The following is an 18,645-nucleotide window of genomic DNA, read 5'->3' as shown; positions in this document are numbered from 1 at the left end:
AATTGAGGGAAAGGAACAGTAAAGATTGAAATATACTTTTTTATATTCCGTCAAAATCTATTAACAAAAATATATATTTTTTAAAAAGGTCATTTAAAAAAAAAAAAATCTCGCTGGATTGCTCGTATCTTTGGAGAGCTTTTGTTTCATCCGCCATATATGACCCCCCCCCCTCTTTTTTCATTGGGAGGTGGGGGCTCATTTCGCTACTGATCATACTGAAACATAATACGCTTTGCATAACGAGAATGAAAAAAATGAGACCTTAGTGTTGTTCACTGTTGTTTCGTTTTTATTAGTGTATTGGTCTGGTAATAATAGGAATATATATTTTATTGTTTATGTTTGAATAATGTTAAGAAAAGGTTTAAGCAGACCACTGACGCACTGAATGGATTTTCCCAATCGTCTCATGTGGGGCGAGAAAGGGACCGTATCGAATGAACTTGGTCCCTCCTGAGCGACATCCCAAACTCCAAAAGACTTCGCCTCGAGCTTGACATTTGACCTTTCGTCGAAAGGACACGGGATGTACATCATGATTGTATACCGAAAACCATGACAACCGTTTATCTATCAAATACGTGCATAGAAATCGTTTCGAATTTCGCGACCCGCAAATACTATATTTTGTAAAGTAGTGTAATGTTACATGTACATGATTCTTCGGAGAAAGAAAGTGCTTGCCTCTGCCTTAGTGAGTTGAAGTTATATAATTGCCACATGGAAATATCAACGAAGGTAATGTATATTATGTATTTTTGCCTTTTTTCTGGCCGTTACCCCCCCCCCCCTCTTCTCATTCTTTGTCGTCATACATCTTTAGATGCTGAATTTTTTCTCCAGATTGTGTGTATTTAAGGAAGTGTTCATGTAAGTTTCTCTTTAATGATGATGGTGATGGACAAAATGTTTTAAAAGTATAAATCAATTCGAACTCCGCTAAAAATTACGTTTTATAGTAGTTTGAGGTATATTCTTCGTGCCATGGATTATTTCTTTATCCGCATTTGGTTATATTCACTGATATTAATAATAATTTAACATGAGTGGCCTAAATATACAGCTTTTAAAATGTGCGTGAAAGAAAGACAAAATAGGGTATATAAGAAATATGATATGAGGGAACTTTTAAGAAATAAATATTATAAGAGTCGGAGCATTAAATTAGAAATTAGGACACATTTGCTTTCGAGAAATAATGTACATGATAATAATGGTAGAAGATTTAAGCAGAATCTATTTATTTACTTTTAATATCCATCTCTTTCCTTCTCTCTTTATTTTCTCTAGCTCTCTCATTCTCCTCTCATCACACACACTCACTCTCCCCTCCTCTTTCACTTTTATCCTTTCTCTTCAGAGCTGTCATCTATTTCACAAACAGAGTCCTCATCAACGAAAGAGCTCTTCATCTGGCTTGGATACCCCACACTTCACTCCAGTATTTCATTGGCTTCGAAACCTCTTGAACCTTGTACAGCTCATCCTCGACAAAAGGGACTGGATTCTTTGCTCTTGTCACCCTCTCTGACAATGACATTTCAATCATGACAATTCACCACCAAACAAAAGCATGTTCCTTTTAAACCCTTTCACGAATTATAACCAATCGATTGGTCGATATAGACGGGGGTCTCTCGATGGGGGCACAATAACAAGTTTTCCGTAAACTCTCTAAAGCCCTGCGGAAAAAAGTCACAGATATACAACAAAATAAGAAGGAGTCGAAGGACCATAGTTGGAGCTTCTTCAGATCCTGGGGATGGATCAAAGCTTTGCAGCTCGGAATACACAGAAATTATCATCAACGGAACTTTCTTGATATGGCATTGCCGTAAAACTTTGCAGGGACGGGGTATATAATTATAATAATATCGAACTTGCTTAGTGATGACACGCTTCACGCGTAGATGATAATGATAATTCATTTTCACCACAGTGCAAGCATATCGGGAGGACAATAGCAAATGATATCACCCAAGCGTGCCATATAAGCGTGGTATATATCCATGGATTTCAAATCTCATTTCAATAATGGCATGCGACCTTCATATCAGGGATCAGGAACAATTCGAAGGATTAGCATGGCAATCGAATTCACCGACGGTTTCATCTTTCTAATTTAGCCCTCTGTTACAATCTACTCTAAACATTAGACCTATTGGATCTGGAGAGAGTTTTAAACGGAAATGCCAATGGAATATAACAACATTTGCTAATAATATGACTATTAATGTGGAGTGCAACTCATTTTGATTATTGATATACCACTAGCAGTCTTTACAACCTACATATCAGACCATGATGTAAAGTGATCGAAACATCGCATTCATCAGAAAGTGTGCTGATCTGAAGTTTGACCTAATAACAATGAGAGGGACTGAATGTTTTCACTAATTAATGGAGCTTAATTTGTCAGCGTGGCCCGTGTCAGGTGAATCCTTGTCATGTAAAACATGAATAGACGAGATGATGGAATCAGTAGCACATGAGAGTAGAGAGGCGGAGGCGTCGATAACATCGAAACGTTGACATGGAAACTATATCATTCAGAATCGGAACCATCGAAGCTTTCATGTTAGTTTGAAAATATCATTACGTGCATCTCAAGAATAAAGAGCTAGACCCACTGTCTACTGACTCTGGAAAAGTACATGCATTCCTAACACTTTGGAATACAAGATAATTTCTGACAGCAATTTGTTTTGCAACTTCTGAAAAACAATTATTAGAGCTAGATGATCTATTTCTCTCGTGGTAGCAACATCTACTTCGTACTTTCTATGATAATCAGCCAACAAATATGGATCAGCTGCTTATTATAGACAAAGATATCAATACATGCCGCACATGATTCTGAGCTCATGAAGCTCTAACCATTTAATGACATTTTCATTTATTATTTCGAAGACTTGTGTTCCATGCAAGATGTATAGCAAGAAAGTTAAAAGTTCAGAGGTCAATCTAGAGGCGGTCAACCCAACATTGGGGAAAACGTAAGTATAATTGCAGTAATTGTTTCTTGCCCGGGTTTCTTACTTGATTATAGGCTTAATCTATCGTTGGAAAATGTTTTATAATTATGTGAAAATTCTTAGAATAATTTAAAATAGACACATGCAATAGGGACTATTTAAAACACCCTGTTTTCGTCACAACTCTGATAGAAATTCACTTTGAAAAGAAAGCTAAAGCGGACAAAATCTAACATGTTATTGATGTTTGAAACAAGCATTTTAGTTTGGTCTCTTGGAAGTTTCTGTTGCAAGTCCAGTCAAACAAAAGCGGCCAATGGAGAGAGGGGCCGTAATATAGACATGTTCTAAATTAACACATTTCTTTCAGAATAATGAAAGAAAATTTTGATAGCCAATAAAGACGGATTTTCTCTAGGCCTCTTAGACAAGAGGCTGCTAAGACAGGTTTGACCGGAATGTATAACAAAAAAAAAACTCAGGAGAACAGATGGGGAAAAGCGGTATCTCTTTTAAAGGGCGGGGCCAAAGTGGAGGCAAGGGACGGCCGCCCATTCTTTTAAGTAAAAAAGACAAGGAAAGGAAGTTATTGGAAGTATTTCTGGGTCGTGAAACTATAATTATAATGCCCGCATTTTTTCGAGCAGAAAAATTTAAGTCCTCTTTGATTAAATTACGCTGGTGTCGGCTCTGTCAAGGTTACCGTACAAATTGGCATTGCGCCTCCCTGACACATTTGGAAATTATAGGTTACATAAAACATTTAAATACTTCACATTCCTCACCGAAATCGTTTGGTTTTCAAAGGCATATAAATCTGAAACGAGAGCTAAGCGAGCGATTAGAATATATCCATATAGTCCTCCAGTGCCATGGTTGAAGAAGTGTTGTTATTATATCAAAATACACCATAGGCCCATACTAATGTATTATTTTATCAATATACCTGGACAATATTACGTTTTGTCGAATATGCTCTATTTACTTACTTTCCTTGCGAGCTATAAAAACCTTATACTTACTAGTAATAGGAACAAGACAAAGAAATGCATATTAATCAAGGCCTATGTCGTCACCCGACTGGTTTTGTAAAATGGAATAAGCACCTGTTACCCAAACAGGGGATGCATCAACTTTCTGTAAATATGATTCAGGAAGGGGGACAAGCCGACCTATAAAGATGTCGGGGTTGCAGGCCCAGATTCTCTTTTTTTACTCCCTTTTAAACAATTTCTTCCTCATTTCTCCTCTCCTATTTTTTCTATTTTATTTGGCTCGACCCAACAACACCCCCAATAAAAGAGGTCGCCGATTGCCTCCTGTCGCGCACCTCTGTGTCCAAATGTGATATGCTGCTGCAAAGTCAGCAATAATAATTTCTAGCTAATATAGGCAGATAGGGAAGACATTAAGCGGAGGAATAAAAAAAATATCTGTTTCGAGATAAACTTGGCGTTCGATTTCGTAAGTCTGCCAAATATCACAAACGATTTACGAGAATGATAAGTAGAAAAAAACTGGTTTATGTTTGGAATTTATAAATGAAGAAAATGGAAAATCACTGATTTAGAGAGCAAAGCAAGCGAGCGTTTTATTCGTTCCTTTCGTTCTTTTTATCTGTTTCTCAATTGGTTTTCGCTATCCGTTTCCCCCTTTCCCTGCTTTTCATTATCTTTCATTTTTTTAAATTAATTGCCTCTTCTCCCGAATAATGTTTCGACTCTGAATAGATTAATGAAGATGGTCAATATTAGTCTTGTATGAATATTGACATAATATGGTTTATAATATTACAAAATTGTTTCTTTCAGTCAATCAGGAACGAGCTCTCTAAATTCCGTAGATTGAAAGTCAATCTAATAGATTGTGGTCAGTGACCAATCCAAAATTGGATCGAAAGTTTCAAACGAATAGGATTTAATTCTAAATCGATTGGTCCCTGATCGCAATCCATTTAAATCTAAGGAATTTGAATGAATTAAGAAAATAAAGTAAGAAAGGTTTTCGTACACCTCTGTCACTTGAAGACCGTATAGTTCTTGCTGTTGCCACGAACTAAGTCCAATCATGGCAATTAAATAATCTAAGATAGTGTATGTACATGATGTAGGTGATGCTTTTAACATCTTTAATCCGTTTTGATAACAGCACCGACTTCAGGTGCAACTGAAACCATATATGACAAGGGGCAAATGATTTTCAAATTTACTCAAAGTCTTAAGATACCGTTTGCCCCAGCGGGAAAGAGCCTTGGCAAATAGTGTCAGTTTTTTTTATTCATCTGTTATTTTCCCGTCCTATGCATACCCCACCCCAACAACGGTAAATCATCCAAGTACTTCCCTGAAAATCCGAATGGTTTATTTGATACAATTTGGCCACTTCTTATTATCACGGGGGCACAGACACTCCCCCTTTAAAATAGAAAAAACGGTTTTCACTGTCAAAGTAGAAGGAGGAAGTGAAAGTAAAGGACATGAAAAAGGGGAAAAATGTGATTTAATTTTCTGAATATCGATCATGTCAGAATCTATCACAAAAGTAGATTTTAATTTTAAAACGAGGGTAAATTCTTTTGCTCGCTTGCAATTTTTTTCCAAGAAAGTTGTGCCCTATATGTTCTGTCCCCCGCCTAAAAATTGGTTGTTCACCACGCTAGTGACTGGGTTCTACTTCAAGACATTTTCAAAATGAGGGAATAGAATTTTGATTTTGATGAGTTTTCAAACATTCAGATTTGCATGAATGTCATCCTACCACGCGTTCGAACTCAACGACTCCCTCCCAATCAACATGCAACAAAAAAAAGACAAAAAGAGGACCCCCAAATTATTATTCAAAATATAAAGAAGATACTTTTACACATGATTATAAGCAGTCATGCCTCTTCTAGATATCGATCTACTTTTACCCGAATTCTTCTACAATTATGAGACTTTTTAAAGTACCGAAAAAAGAATGGGGATTCGATTTCTTATTCAAATAATGATGATGCAACATATATCTCAACCTCACAGATTATGTTTTATATCTTGACTGTTGTGACGTATTTCTGGATGTGGCATCCACGTTGAGTAGCACCCCTCCCCCATCGCCTCTGCCCCACACCCCAATCAAGTCATTGCACAGAAGACTTCATTAAACTCAAATGTTTACCAAATGACTTTTAAGCGGGAGCTAAGTTACGTCGATTGACATGGAGAATTTGTTGGCGGACAAGAGATAACAATGCCGGACATTTGTAGATGTATATATACCCCCATGGTTGTCAAACATTTATCTAAGCCTTTGGATATGTTTCATGGTTTTAGTTTGTATTGTCTTTTGACCAGCTTGACAAGTGAGACTGTTTTGCAACCTTGGTCAGAAAAACAGTACAGCTAGGGACCACCTCCAGAGCGAATATTACTTTATTCGGCATTTTAAACCATTTTCATGTCGTTGTTTGGAGAATTGTTTCATTTATTGTGTTTTGGGGAATATCGGGATACGTATCAACAACTCGAGCAATATTTATTGATTATTTTTCTACTATGTTTGATGCATTGGCGATCATTTAGAGTTAGATGAAGCATCGATATACTGTCAACTCATCTTGAACATGCACCACTAATCGGGATGGAGGACCCGTCAATCCAAATCAATAATATTTCACAGCATCAGACGTCATTACTTTAGTAAACACTTTTTGAGTCGTGTATAATAGGAATAATATTTCGGGAAGGTTTCTTCCTTTATCAGGATAGTACTTCTCAAAGGAGAGAATTCAGTCTTACCGATGGAAAAGAGTACGTCGCCATAGTTCAAGAGATTGACTGGAATGAGATTGGACCCTGGTTTAGGGTGCCAAATGTTTCTCGTATATACAAGTTCCATCTCTTGGAGACGTCTAAAGGATATCTAAAGATTAATGTTTATTTCTGATAATTTGGCATGATCCTTCGGAAATACTGTTATCATTTTGGACCCTAGTGAAGTGTGGCCAGATTGAGGCGTCGAATGTTTCTCGTACAACATCCGCTAGACAGCAACATTGTCATAAAGACCGATGTTATTTCTGATGATTCAATTTGATCTTTCTGAAAGACTGATACTATCTTGAGCCCTGGAGTGTGCTTTGTTCCTCGTACAAGATCCGTCTTTGCAAATGATACTATGATAACTGTTGATTTTTTTAATGATTTGGCTTGATCTTTCGGAAAGAATAGGTCTAAATTTTGACAATTTCTTTTGAAAGTTTAATATCTATCAGCAACCATGAGGAGTAGAGACCAGGGGATACAGAGCATAGAAACAGGGTAGGTATATTGACTCCAGTAGACTTGACGTAATTAATTTTCAAGTTGGTAACCAAGTAAAATTTAAAACGATCTAAACATAAGACTTAGATAAGAAAACGATAAATGTAACTCGTCATTTTTGCTTCATTCTTTCACCTTATTTAATAGTTGATATATCTTAAGATTATTTCCGTTTCAACGAAAATGCTCAATTTGCTTGTTTAATCATCCTTTGATCGTCCTGATCAAGTTGGCTCATTAAAACAATAATTTAAAACGATATTGGATAAAAAAATATGATTCTCTTTGACTTGTTGATATTCTATATACTTACTAAAATGTCAGGTACTGTAATGTTTAATTCACAAGTTTGTTGAGGTTAGGCCTATTTAGAAAGTGTGGTGACGAAGGCGCAACACAGTCACGTCCCTGTGTTTAAGTGGGGGAATAAGCCCCCAATATGAGGGGTGTGTAGGATATAGTTATTAAACAAGTCTCGAGTGAGCAAAGCGAGCGAACAAAATGTTGAAATTCTTTATACGGAAGGCTAATCTTGTGACAGAGTTTGACAATACATTTAGAAGATAAAATTCGTAATTAACCAAATTTGCCATAACGCCATTGGTTCGCCCCACCCCACTGTGGCGCCTCCACTGGTCATTTCTTATATAAGGTCCGAATGTTTGAACATCACTAATTCACATTATTGAACTTTTACGAAAACATTCATAGACATGCCACAGTGATTCGTTTTTTGCAAAATAATTGTATTTGATTAAGTGGATACTTATTGATTTTCTAATGCTATCAAATAAGACGTGGTTCTTATTTTCTTTAAGCCCAATATGGTTGTAAAAGGAGCATTGCTTTTATATGACCAAATTAAAACAACAATAAACTTTCGATTAAACCGTCTCAATTTGCTTTAAATTGTCGCTCGGGTGTATTTTGGTTAATGTATATATATATGTAAAATGATTAACATGCTTTTTAATATAGGGAGCTAGAGGACAGCGTTGTCAATCTCCGTTTCAATTTATTCAAAGGAGGGGTCGCTTTTGAGCGCAATCTTTCATCATATTTTAAATTGATGTGACGTCATGCATCCTATATTATATTAACCAAATTTACATATCACTTCAAGTCCACATTTAAAACGAAAAAGGTTGTTATTCTTTTGATATTTTCAGCCGATACAATATAAATGAAACTTTAAATTGCAGTGACGTCATACATTCTATATTAGCCACTTTTACATATCACCACCCGTCCAATTTCAAATGAAGACTTGTTTCTAGACTGTTAACATAACCCGATTTAATATAGATGCAAATAAAAATTTGTCCATATTTACTCTTTCCAAGCTAACTATGTTAAAATAGTGAACTAAGCAATCTCTCTATATAATCTTATAAAGACAAAATTGACAATGCTTGATAACCGCCCCCACAAAAAAATATCGCTATTACTTTTATCATCAATGAGCAGCCGTTCTCACTTTTCGTGGCGCCATGGCGGAAAATTGATTGTATTAAGTGCTGCGCGCAGACGACCTGCTGCTATCAAAATCAAAAGTATAATAAGCTATCGATATCAATTATTAATAGTTCAGAACGTAGCTGTTGAGAACGGAAGTCTCCCTCCCTATTGCGACTGGTCGGAACAGGTGATAAGCAGCGCCAAATCGATTGAGATTTCTTGTGGGAATGAAATTAATCGATTAAGAAATACTCTAAGGAGTGAAAAAAATGCAATATTGTATCAAGATCTGACCATTCTCTCGAGTGTTTAGATGATTATGATATGGACAGAGGTTATTTTAATAAAAAAAAAAAAAAATTGATTGTGAAGCTGGGAGTCTGGAACCAAGTTTAGAATGGTGCACACACGTGTAGTACGCTCTCATAATTTTGTAACCACCCCAATTGGCTAAAATATAAACATAATGATTAGTGTTGGTTAAAAAAAAAATCAAAATTTGCTTTACATGCAATTTTGATTCAACCAAATGTTGGTGGTTTATATATTTTGAAGGAACTTATTAGTTGGTTTGAAAAAATATAGCCTAATTCTATCATTCATGTAAAAATACAATCACTATTTTCTTGCTTGTTATGACATGAGAAAATAAAAGATGCGAAAAAAATCAAATCTAATCACATCAAATCTAATCATGAAACAAAAATCAACGAAATTCAATGATTTTGTTTAGCCACGAATTTGAACAAAAGAAGGATTGTTCAAGAGTGGATTGAATGCGATTTTTTAAAACCCATCTCTAATTTTCAATTATCCCTCGATGATTCGACAAGTTGTTATTTTGTAAGACCTTGCTCAGATTCCAAACAGGGTATACTTTAATGCACAATATTTCAAGACAATAAATTGCACGTGTTTCTTAAGGCTTTGAATTTGATGCGTAGAGTCAACGCTATCTTGCTATCGATTTAAACCCATCTCAACAAATATCCCTGTGAGTTGCCCAATTGAGCATGTAAGTGCTAATTGAAATCAATAAATAGTTGATTAATGAAGCAATATACAGTATAAATGCCCTAGTTATTTGATTTTTAGAAGCTTGCCCATGCGATGCAACACTGACTACCTTATCGGGCTTAGATATAAATATCGAGATATATATACAAGTTAAAAATGGAGATCATAACACAGAATTTGATGCGGTTAGCGAAATAATCATAGCACCCCCAAAAATAATTCCCCAAATAAAAATAAATCAGATGGAACTGAACTATTTCACAATAAATACAAAATCGGATAGACAGATTAATCTAATGTATAATAAAGAATATTGAGAGACAAAATAGGAATTTAAGTGACAATTTGAAGAGTTAATAACGGCCTTCAGGGCCTTAAAGTGTCCATATTATTTTGTGAAAATGTTGCATGAATATTATGTTTCCAGTTCTATGCCAATTAAAACGCATGTGTTGTAACATGTTTTCCTGCATGAATTCAAGATTAAAAATCATGAATTTATAATAACTATTAAAATGAATATTGTGTGGTCATTAGGCGATTTTTTTTGGAAATGGTTTCAAAATTGAGAGGTATGATAATGATCGGTCAGATTCATTAACTTATTTTTTATATATAGAAGTCCTTGATGAAATATTCTCTAAAAAAATCATGCAATAATTATTATGTATCTCAAAAAGTATCCGCTCAAAATGCGCTCTCCAACGAATTGGCCTAAACTGGTATAGCCACAATACAAGCCTTGAAACTATATTTGTTATCATCTTCCAATTTCACATTAAACAAAATGAATCTCAGATTATATTACTTATCATTTTAGTGTATTACAAACTCCATGTCCATATTTTAAACGTCATAGGCATATTATATATCACCGATTTATTTTCATATTTTAATTTCTGTCCTGAAATATGAATGATAGCTGCGACATGGTATTAACACCGAAATGCGAAATCATGTTGTGGCGCGTAATACAGCAATGGAAATACCCCTTTCAATATACCCTTCTCCATTTTATATTCTATCTTCTTGTGATATAATATTCAGTCAGGCGTCTACTCGAAAACCATTTCAGAAGCTCGCTTGCACGCACACACCAGCAATCAAAGAAAGGAAGAAAAGTCCCGATCGTCTTGTGTTTACGGTTGCCTAGAGACGAGTCCGTCGGGCGACACGCCGTGCCGGTGCCGAACAAAAACTCGTCAACCCGTTATGGAGGTCTCGAACGGGCTCTGCACTCCCAAAACACTCAATAGAATCAATACATCCAAGCTCTTCAATTATATTTATTGTGTTCCAAATATTTATCACAGAACAGCGCTGTCATTTCGCGATTTGTTACCCTTTCTCGTCGGACGTCCGGGGTAGTTTTTTAATATTCTGACGCCATTTTCGCGATTGCGTTTATCAAAATTATGTTTTCACCGGAATAGTTGCCGAAGTTGCGAAAGGAACCGGGTGATGTCGTTTAATAAACAGTGGGAATACAGCACATTGCTCTGATATAGTTTGATAAACTTTGTCTATGTACCACCAACTTTACATGGGATTACATTTCAAGGACGTTGTATCTCAATATAACTTTGCTCCAACTTTGCTGCACGTTATCGGACCAACCATTTTATTGAACAACTCCTGTGCCAAATAAACTTTCTCGTTCCATCAAAGACATGTTTATTTCTTGTTATTCATAGTTTGACTGGCTAAATCACATTTGGTTAGTCTGGAATATATCATTACCATCACCCATCATTAACTGTTTCGATTTATTACCATGTCATCTCATATCATGCACGACCGTGCCACTTCGGCCGGCTATCGTCTCCCCGCTTCTACCCGTATTTCCAGTGCCTACCACAACAAGTGCGCACCGGAGCCCAAGCAACCACCCCAGCGGACAGGCAACCAACAGCCACGGGCCGGAGCAGGCGGAGCCCCAGGAGCAGGTGGAGCTGCTGGAGTGAGCGGGAGACATACAAGAGCCGATTTCAGAGAGTGCAATAGTGTGATCGAGGATAAGACGTGGAGAGAGACGGTTGGCAGGGAAAAGAAGGGCCAGATACGATGGTGAGTGGTATAATCACTTAAAAATATTTTGTCATAATGTTTTTTTTTTAAATTAAATCCTGGAAGGAAAGACAATTGATATGTGATGTAGTTCATCAATATTTTGTGTCGTAAATCATATAACAAAATATAGTAGCAGCGCACTTCATTAGCATAACATAAATACAAATGCGTCATTATGTCTTGAACCAACTTCAACCAATATATCATATCATCATTCACTTACAATATATTGGGTAATATTCTATTTTTACTTGCACCATGTATATATTTGGCACATGCACTTTTTCCTTGTGACACACACTTCACCAAGTTCTACAAGAATCTTCAGAATTGAAGGAAGCAGACTACACAGAAGAAGAAGAAGTAATATATTACTTTAATTAAAATTCAAGTTATTTCAAAATTAATCCTGATTTTATGTTAAAGGTGATTGTCGTCATTCGAAGGTCACAGAAAGCCTTCATCTATTGTACCAATGTGCTGTCCTCAGTCCACTTTGTAAAACGTTTCCAAATTATTGACAGTTTATATATATATTCAGTACTATCATGAATGTTTCCCAGTAACTGAAAGTAGGCCTATATTATTAATGGAGCATTTAGATATACATGATATCATTTTAACTCTTTTAAAAAATAATGTTTGCATTTTATGAATGTTTTCCCCCTTTGACCATCAACCATGTGTATTTATAACACAATTCATTTGAAAAAGTTTGTGTTAAAAAAAAAAATGTCGTTTGGTGTAAATGTCGTTAGTATACGTATGTGCGTTTGAAAATGAAAATTCTTTCGCAATTTTCCCCATGAAATATTATTGAATATCTAAAATATTCAATAGGCCAATATTCGTGTATATAAAAGTGTGTATTTGGTACTTGCGCTTGACTTTTAGACACTTTCTGCCAAGTTGGATCCTAAGTCCGTTATATAGGTCAGTTCCACGATCAATATTTAGTCCTTCGGTCAAGTTGCCAGATGTCAAAAGGATTACCACAATCAAGTATCTAGTTTGCCAATATAACGGTTTCATTTTGTGTTCTTTATTCTTCTTGAGCAGGGACGAAGGCTGGGGATTTCTCAGGGACTTCGATCAAAAGGTAAGACAGCCATATTAAATTGCATATTTTTAGACTTTCATAACAAAAAGAACATATATATCTTTCCATCTTTTCTTTTGACTTTTACCTTTGAAGTATTTTTGATGAATTCGATTAGAGGCCTCGGAGCCAATTAAGCGACGTTAGATATCTAAAATACATGTACCTTTGTTCAATTTTACTGAGGTCAGACATGTTTTAAATAGAGCCTGCAAAAAATATTCTCACCCTATAACGTTTACAATATTAATATATTTTGTTCGTCTGCCCGTACATGTACGTTGTCTTAAAAATGAGATCAGCTCAACAATTCGATATTCAGTTTTGAGTTTCTATAAAGGCAATTAATTTGGAAGCATCTTACCTTGTGGTTATGTAAGAATTTATTGTAATGTTATACCCTCCTGCTAACTATTCATTTATCTTCTCTTTTTTTTGGATTGATTTAGGGTAATCCTAAGGTAAAACCGGAACCGCCAGAAAACCTGACCCTGTTCTCCGAGTCGGTTCCTAACACGTCAAATCAGCGATTCGGACACCAGCAGAAAACCGGAGCCGCCAAAGCAATGGTTGATCTACAACATAGACTCAGTACAACAAACCGGAAGAAGCATCACAAAGAATTAGTTTGCTACGATTGATCACAAATCTCCATGAAACCATCCATTAACTATTGAACACCATGGACGCGGAACTGTTACCGGATTTTGGTGAAACCGACCCGGTCCCGACATAGACTCAGTACAACCGGCAACCGGAAGAAGCATCAGGTAAATAATTAGTTTGCTACGACTGATCACCGAGCTCTGTGAAATAAAACCCTCCATTTGCAGACTCGAAACTATATTCAGCATGTATCTTGGATATGGAACTGTTAACGGAGTTTGTATTCGAGGACAATTATCCGGGTCGACACCTGTCCGGATCGTAATATATCTCTTTCCGACCTTCAGGAAATAATGACTCCTTGGTTTGGACAGAGAGCGAGCTGTAAATTTTATATTGAATATTTATCAATATGATCAATATTAATTATGTACAAATGAATATGATATGAATTATTGTGCCAAAGACTTGAAAATGTGAACGTGTATTAATTTCAGAATCGATATCTGATGTATATCGCAACCAAGCGGACACGATTTTCAAAGTCAAAATTATGAAAATAGTACATCAATTTTCAACATTTCACGGGCGGCGCCAAGGAGAGGCCAAGGGATGACCGTCCCAGCTGCAGCCCCTATGTGTTTTCAAGTATTTCAAGTATATTTTTTTTTAAAGGGGGAGAGGAATATAAATATAGGGAAGTGATGGGGGGGGGGGGTTGAGAAAGAAGAGTATAAAACGATGGTGGTGGTATCGCTTAAATCTATAATGGCGCTATAATTGAATCGAGAAAAAATGACATCATCTCCAATCTTTATCCCATCTTGTCCTACCTGCCTATATTGAAATACACCACCGTCACCCCTGGTGCATATTGCACGTAATTTTTTTTTTTAAATTATCTTTAAATGTTCTGTTAATGCTTTCAAGATTAAGCTGAAAGCTCATGTTCAGGGTCAGACAAAGGGGGGGAAAAATAAAAGGAAAGTATTGACCGTTTTGAGAGTTTTGACCCTATTTCATTTCGAGAAGGAGGGAGATATTGTCAAAATTCCTACGTGATTTGCCGTTTTTATCAATTTTTTTTTTTACAAGGTTATACCCCGGGGGCCCCTTTCCCGTTTCCCAAAAGCAGAAGTTTAGCTACAAGAACAGGAAGAAGGAAATATGTATTATGTTCGAAGATAGATTTAAAAATATTTACACACTTTTAGTGCTCTCATGTATGGTTTACCATTAGTGGTATTCTATGGCACTTCTCAATGAACGAAAAAAAAGCGCCAAGTTAGACACTGTATTTGAAATCCGGTTTTTTAACTTAATAAACACATTATGTGAATTTGTTTATTGTCATTCCATATTGTTACATGGGTCTGAAGTCCACCGGGCTTGATGCTGTAAGAGGTTCATTTACTCAAACACCTTTACAACCATCGGGTGTTTCCAAGTCATGTCTCACCCCTCCCCTAAATTATAGTTCATGTGGTTAGAGAAGAATCCAGAATTAAATACATTTTGAAACACTTTTTTCTTTAAAGAAAACAGAGATCAAATTTAATTTGATATTTTTCCATAATTGCTTTCGGGTATTTTGCTTTTATATTTGTCGAACTAGACTCTATCCATGCGAGTATAAATCAAATTTTACAATACAAGGAATATTTATGTCGATTTTGAGAGTCAACTTTTTAGTTTAGATTTTTAGTCAACTCTTGTTCCGAATCAAAGAATGGAGAATAAGTTAAAAATAAACACTCCAAAAACGGAATGTATAAACCCGACGCTATCACCGTTGTCTTATGAATTAGCACATTTCGTAATGATGATGCCCTATCAATCGACACTCGATTTTAGTTGACATTATTCTGTTTACATGTAACATAAAGATTGACGAAAGCAAAGTCCAATTATAGAGTGATAATTGATTGATGACAGCGTCTACATTGTAGGCTTACTTTAAGTGATATGTATTGTCTGACATAGACCTATCTGATAAGTGTCATCTCGCAAACAACGTCTGAACTGTTATGAAGAATAAGATTGTGTCATAGGGAATTGTTAGTAAAAATTCCCTGGCTGAACAGTACGCGACGCTATTGTGCACCGTATATAGTACAATTAAATCAAATATTATCATGCATGAGATTATTCTAAGGAGTGTTACTTACTCCTTATTTGCCAATATAATAAATTTAGGTGGTACCATATTATACCAAAATTAATTTTCAGAAAAGTCTTTGTAGATTTTCTTCATGATCCCATGAAATGAATTTTTATAATCAGTTAGGGCTTATTGATATACCTTGGCGTGCCTCCTTACCAGCGTTAGGTATCCTAGCAACGCTGGGTATAATCGCATCGCACCGGGTGAGATGGTATTCAAATATTGATGAAAACGTCTGCATGAAGAAAGAAAGATTCCTCATTTTTGCGCAGTATATATTAGCCTATAGTCATCAGACACATTGATCGTTTTATGACTTACAAATATTCTAAGAGATTTGCAGCAGATACTAAATTCATTGATATGTGATTTAAAATTCCGTCTGTATTTTTAGTATTAGAAGCATTTGTTGTCACGATTATTGATATTTCAAACTATAAATAGAAATTTCTGACTTAATTCACTTTAGAAAATCAATTTCTGAGTAGCCGATTAAATTGCCCAAGATCAAATCCATTGTTCATCAATATTATTAAATGGTGAAACAATAATCATTTAGCGACAGTCAAGATCAAGTGATCCCCTTGTATTTCGACAAAATAATAATCAATGAATTATCGATTTTGTGTATCGGTACAAGGCTGGATCCCACAGATCAAAACAGTGTTATGGACAAGATATGAGTTAATATGAGAACAAGACAAGTTTATGAGAACAAAATGTTTTATCAGCCGTAATTACGCATTGATTTGTTTATGGGGGAAATAACGAAAACGAAAGCTTTTCACACGAATCACGTTATAGGAAGTAGCAGCACGCAACCATCAACAATGCTTGGAAAGTTTTATGATTTATCCCCCCTCTATCTCCGCCTACCCCACCCTTCTCTCCTTCTCTATCCTTCCCTGTCTCTCCCCTCTCTTTCTTTTATTTCATTAATTTTATCCTTCCTCTAACCCTATATCTTTCTCGCTATTTTATTTTTCTTCTTATCGTTCTCTCATTCCCTCTTTACGCCTCTCTATGTATCGGAGTGTCCTTTTCAAAGAGAACATACTCGAAGACTTAAATGCTTCACTTACATTGAGTACCTTAAGCTCGGTGATGTGTATTTAGATAAGTGTAGTTTCATAATATAATATATACTTAGTTTAAGTCGATAACTCTTTGTAGATATTCATGTATGTAGACAAATCTGAAATAGGTGGATGGTGTGATTAGTTGAGTATATTTTGTTGTCTTCTTATTGATATTGTTTTATTTTAACATGGATGATTTGGGACTCATTTATGATTGTATTTGACAATGTGGTTCATCAGAATATTGGATTTGCTTGTAATAAACACAGGTGGAAAATACAGAAGAAAAGACAAAGTATGCAGTACTTTTGTTGTAGTTTTCAGATGTTTCTGCGTTGTGTGTCTTTAAATATGATATCGACAAGTGAATAGTGAATTTTTTTTTCTTTATCCATGATGTGAGAGCTATTTTTTTCGTCTCCTTCCCCAATTTTAAAATTAAGTCTATGTTTATTATTATTACTATTATCAATATTTAAGGATTAGTTGATTGACTGATGAATGGATTTGTATTTTTTATTATCCATTTTGATCATTTCTCAGTAAAAGTTAATTGCTTAAATTTAATGATTACCAATTTTCTTTTTTTTTTAATCTTAAAAAAATAAATAATCGGAGCTTTTTTAAAATTGAAATTAATAAATTCTGATAAACCATGCATTCCATTAAATATGGGGGCATGAGATAGTGACATGTTTAGCGTTGGTAATATATGAGCAGATGAACACAAAAAGGAAAATGAGATGCCTGGATAGCAGCGAGAGATACGGAGAATACATTAAGAAGATTAATGGACAAGGTGGCTCACGAACCACGAGTCTCGCGATCAATAAAATAAGCAACATGATCTATTGACCTGTAGATGACCATTGACCTAATGATTCTCATGAAAACACATGTGACATTACCCAATTATTATTTGTACCAAGTGTAAACACAATCGATACAGAAATAAAGAAATGAGAGCAAGTTGAACAAAAATTTTGAAAAACGATGGACATGACCTTTGACCCCATCATCCTCATGAACACACATGTGGTATTACCCAAGGATCATTTGTACCAAATCGATGCAGAAAAAGAGAAATGAGATCAAGATGAACAAAAACTTGACCTTTCGACCACATCATCCTCAACAACAAAATGTGATATTACACTGCAAATACTCTGGTGTTGATTTAAGACCAGCGCGGAATCTATATATGTCCACACCAGAGAAGTATTGAAACAACACCAGTGTGGAATCAAACCGATGCTGTTTTAAAACTAATTGGTGTCGTATAAACACCTATCTGGTGTTAGACCAATACCAAACCGCTGTTGTTTAACACTTCTCTGGTGTGGACATATATAGATTCCGGGCTGGTGTTAAATCAACACCAGTTTTTGCAGTGCACCCATCAAGGTACCAAGTGTCAACATAATTGATGCAGAAATAAATATCGAGAGCAAGTTGAATAAAAACTTTCACATTTTTGTAACAGACCAACAGGAAAAGTGATTACTAGGTCTCTGCCTTACTTCGTTCAGGCAAGACAAAAGAAAAGAAAAACAGTAATAGTAAAATGCCCTCAACCACTTTCTTTAAACTAACAACTCCGTTGATCCTTTGTTCCTACATTTCAGAATCTAAAGTTTAAAGAACTATCAATTATAATATTAAATTCACCAAGAAAGCCCCAAAGTCACTTAAACTTCAACTCTACTTCTAATACCAGATTTCTAACAAAAACTATCATTCCAATTCTGTACCATTATTTCCCTCTCTATCAACTTCCTTAAGTTAAAACCATCTGACATCACCTCAGAGGAACCTGATATGATCCACACTCGATTATTGATATTCACATCATTCAAGCACTGCAAAAAATTTT

General features: G+C 35.5%; 1 protein-coding gene across 4 annotated transcripts; it reads left to right on the top strand.

Annotated features, from left to right (window-relative positions):
* Nucleotides 1-1,645: 1,645 nt before the first annotated feature.
* On the top strand, nucleotides 1,646-17,061 carry LOC129261018 (uncharacterized protein C2orf50-like). 4 transcript variants are annotated; one of them, XM_064100419.1, is made up of 5 exons: nucleotides 1,646-1,858; nucleotides 2,160-2,999; nucleotides 11,603-11,821; nucleotides 12,884-12,923; nucleotides 13,373-17,061. In XM_064100419.1, exons 2-5 carry the CDS (start codon nucleotides 2,887-2,889, stop codon nucleotides 13,562-13,564), a joined length of 564 nt encoding a protein of 187 aa, XP_063956489.1. In that variant the 5' UTR covers nucleotides 1,646-1,858; nucleotides 2,160-2,886; the 3' UTR covers nucleotides 13,565-17,061. The 4 variants fall into 4 exon arrangements, with proteins under 4 accessions (XP_063956489.1, XP_063956487.1, XP_054755043.2 ...); XM_064100417.1 differs by having other exon boundaries at nucleotides 1,682-2,002; XM_054899068.2 differs by lacking the exons at nucleotides 1,646-1,858; nucleotides 2,160-2,999 and adding an exon at nucleotides 6,006-7,276.
* The last annotated feature ends 1,584 nt before the right edge of the window (nucleotides 17,062-18,645 follow it).

The sequence above is a fragment of the Lytechinus pictus genome, chromosome 1 (assembly GCF_037042905.1).
Source record: "Lytechinus pictus isolate F3 Inbred chromosome 1, Lp3.0, whole genome shotgun sequence".
Taxonomy (NCBI): Eukaryota; Metazoa; Echinodermata; class Echinoidea; order Temnopleuroida; family Toxopneustidae; genus Lytechinus; species Lytechinus pictus.
Note: the sequence above shows the minus strand (reverse complement) of the source record. Positions and strands in the feature narration are given on the sequence as shown.

Bases quoted from the DNA above. Each gene is read 5' to 3' on its own strand.
- LOC129261018 (XM_064100419.1), top strand. From the start codon at position 2,887: ATGACATTTTCATTTATTATTTCGAAGACTTGTGTTCCATGCAAGATG. The intron at 11,822-12,883 runs GTGAGTGGTATA...CTTCTTGAGCAG, and splicing joins AAGAAGGGCCAGATACGATG to GGACGAAGGCTGGGGATTTC. The intron at 12,924-13,372 runs GTAAGACAGCCA...GGATTGATTTAG, and splicing joins TCAGGGACTTCGATCAAAAG to GGTAATCCTAAGGTAAAACC.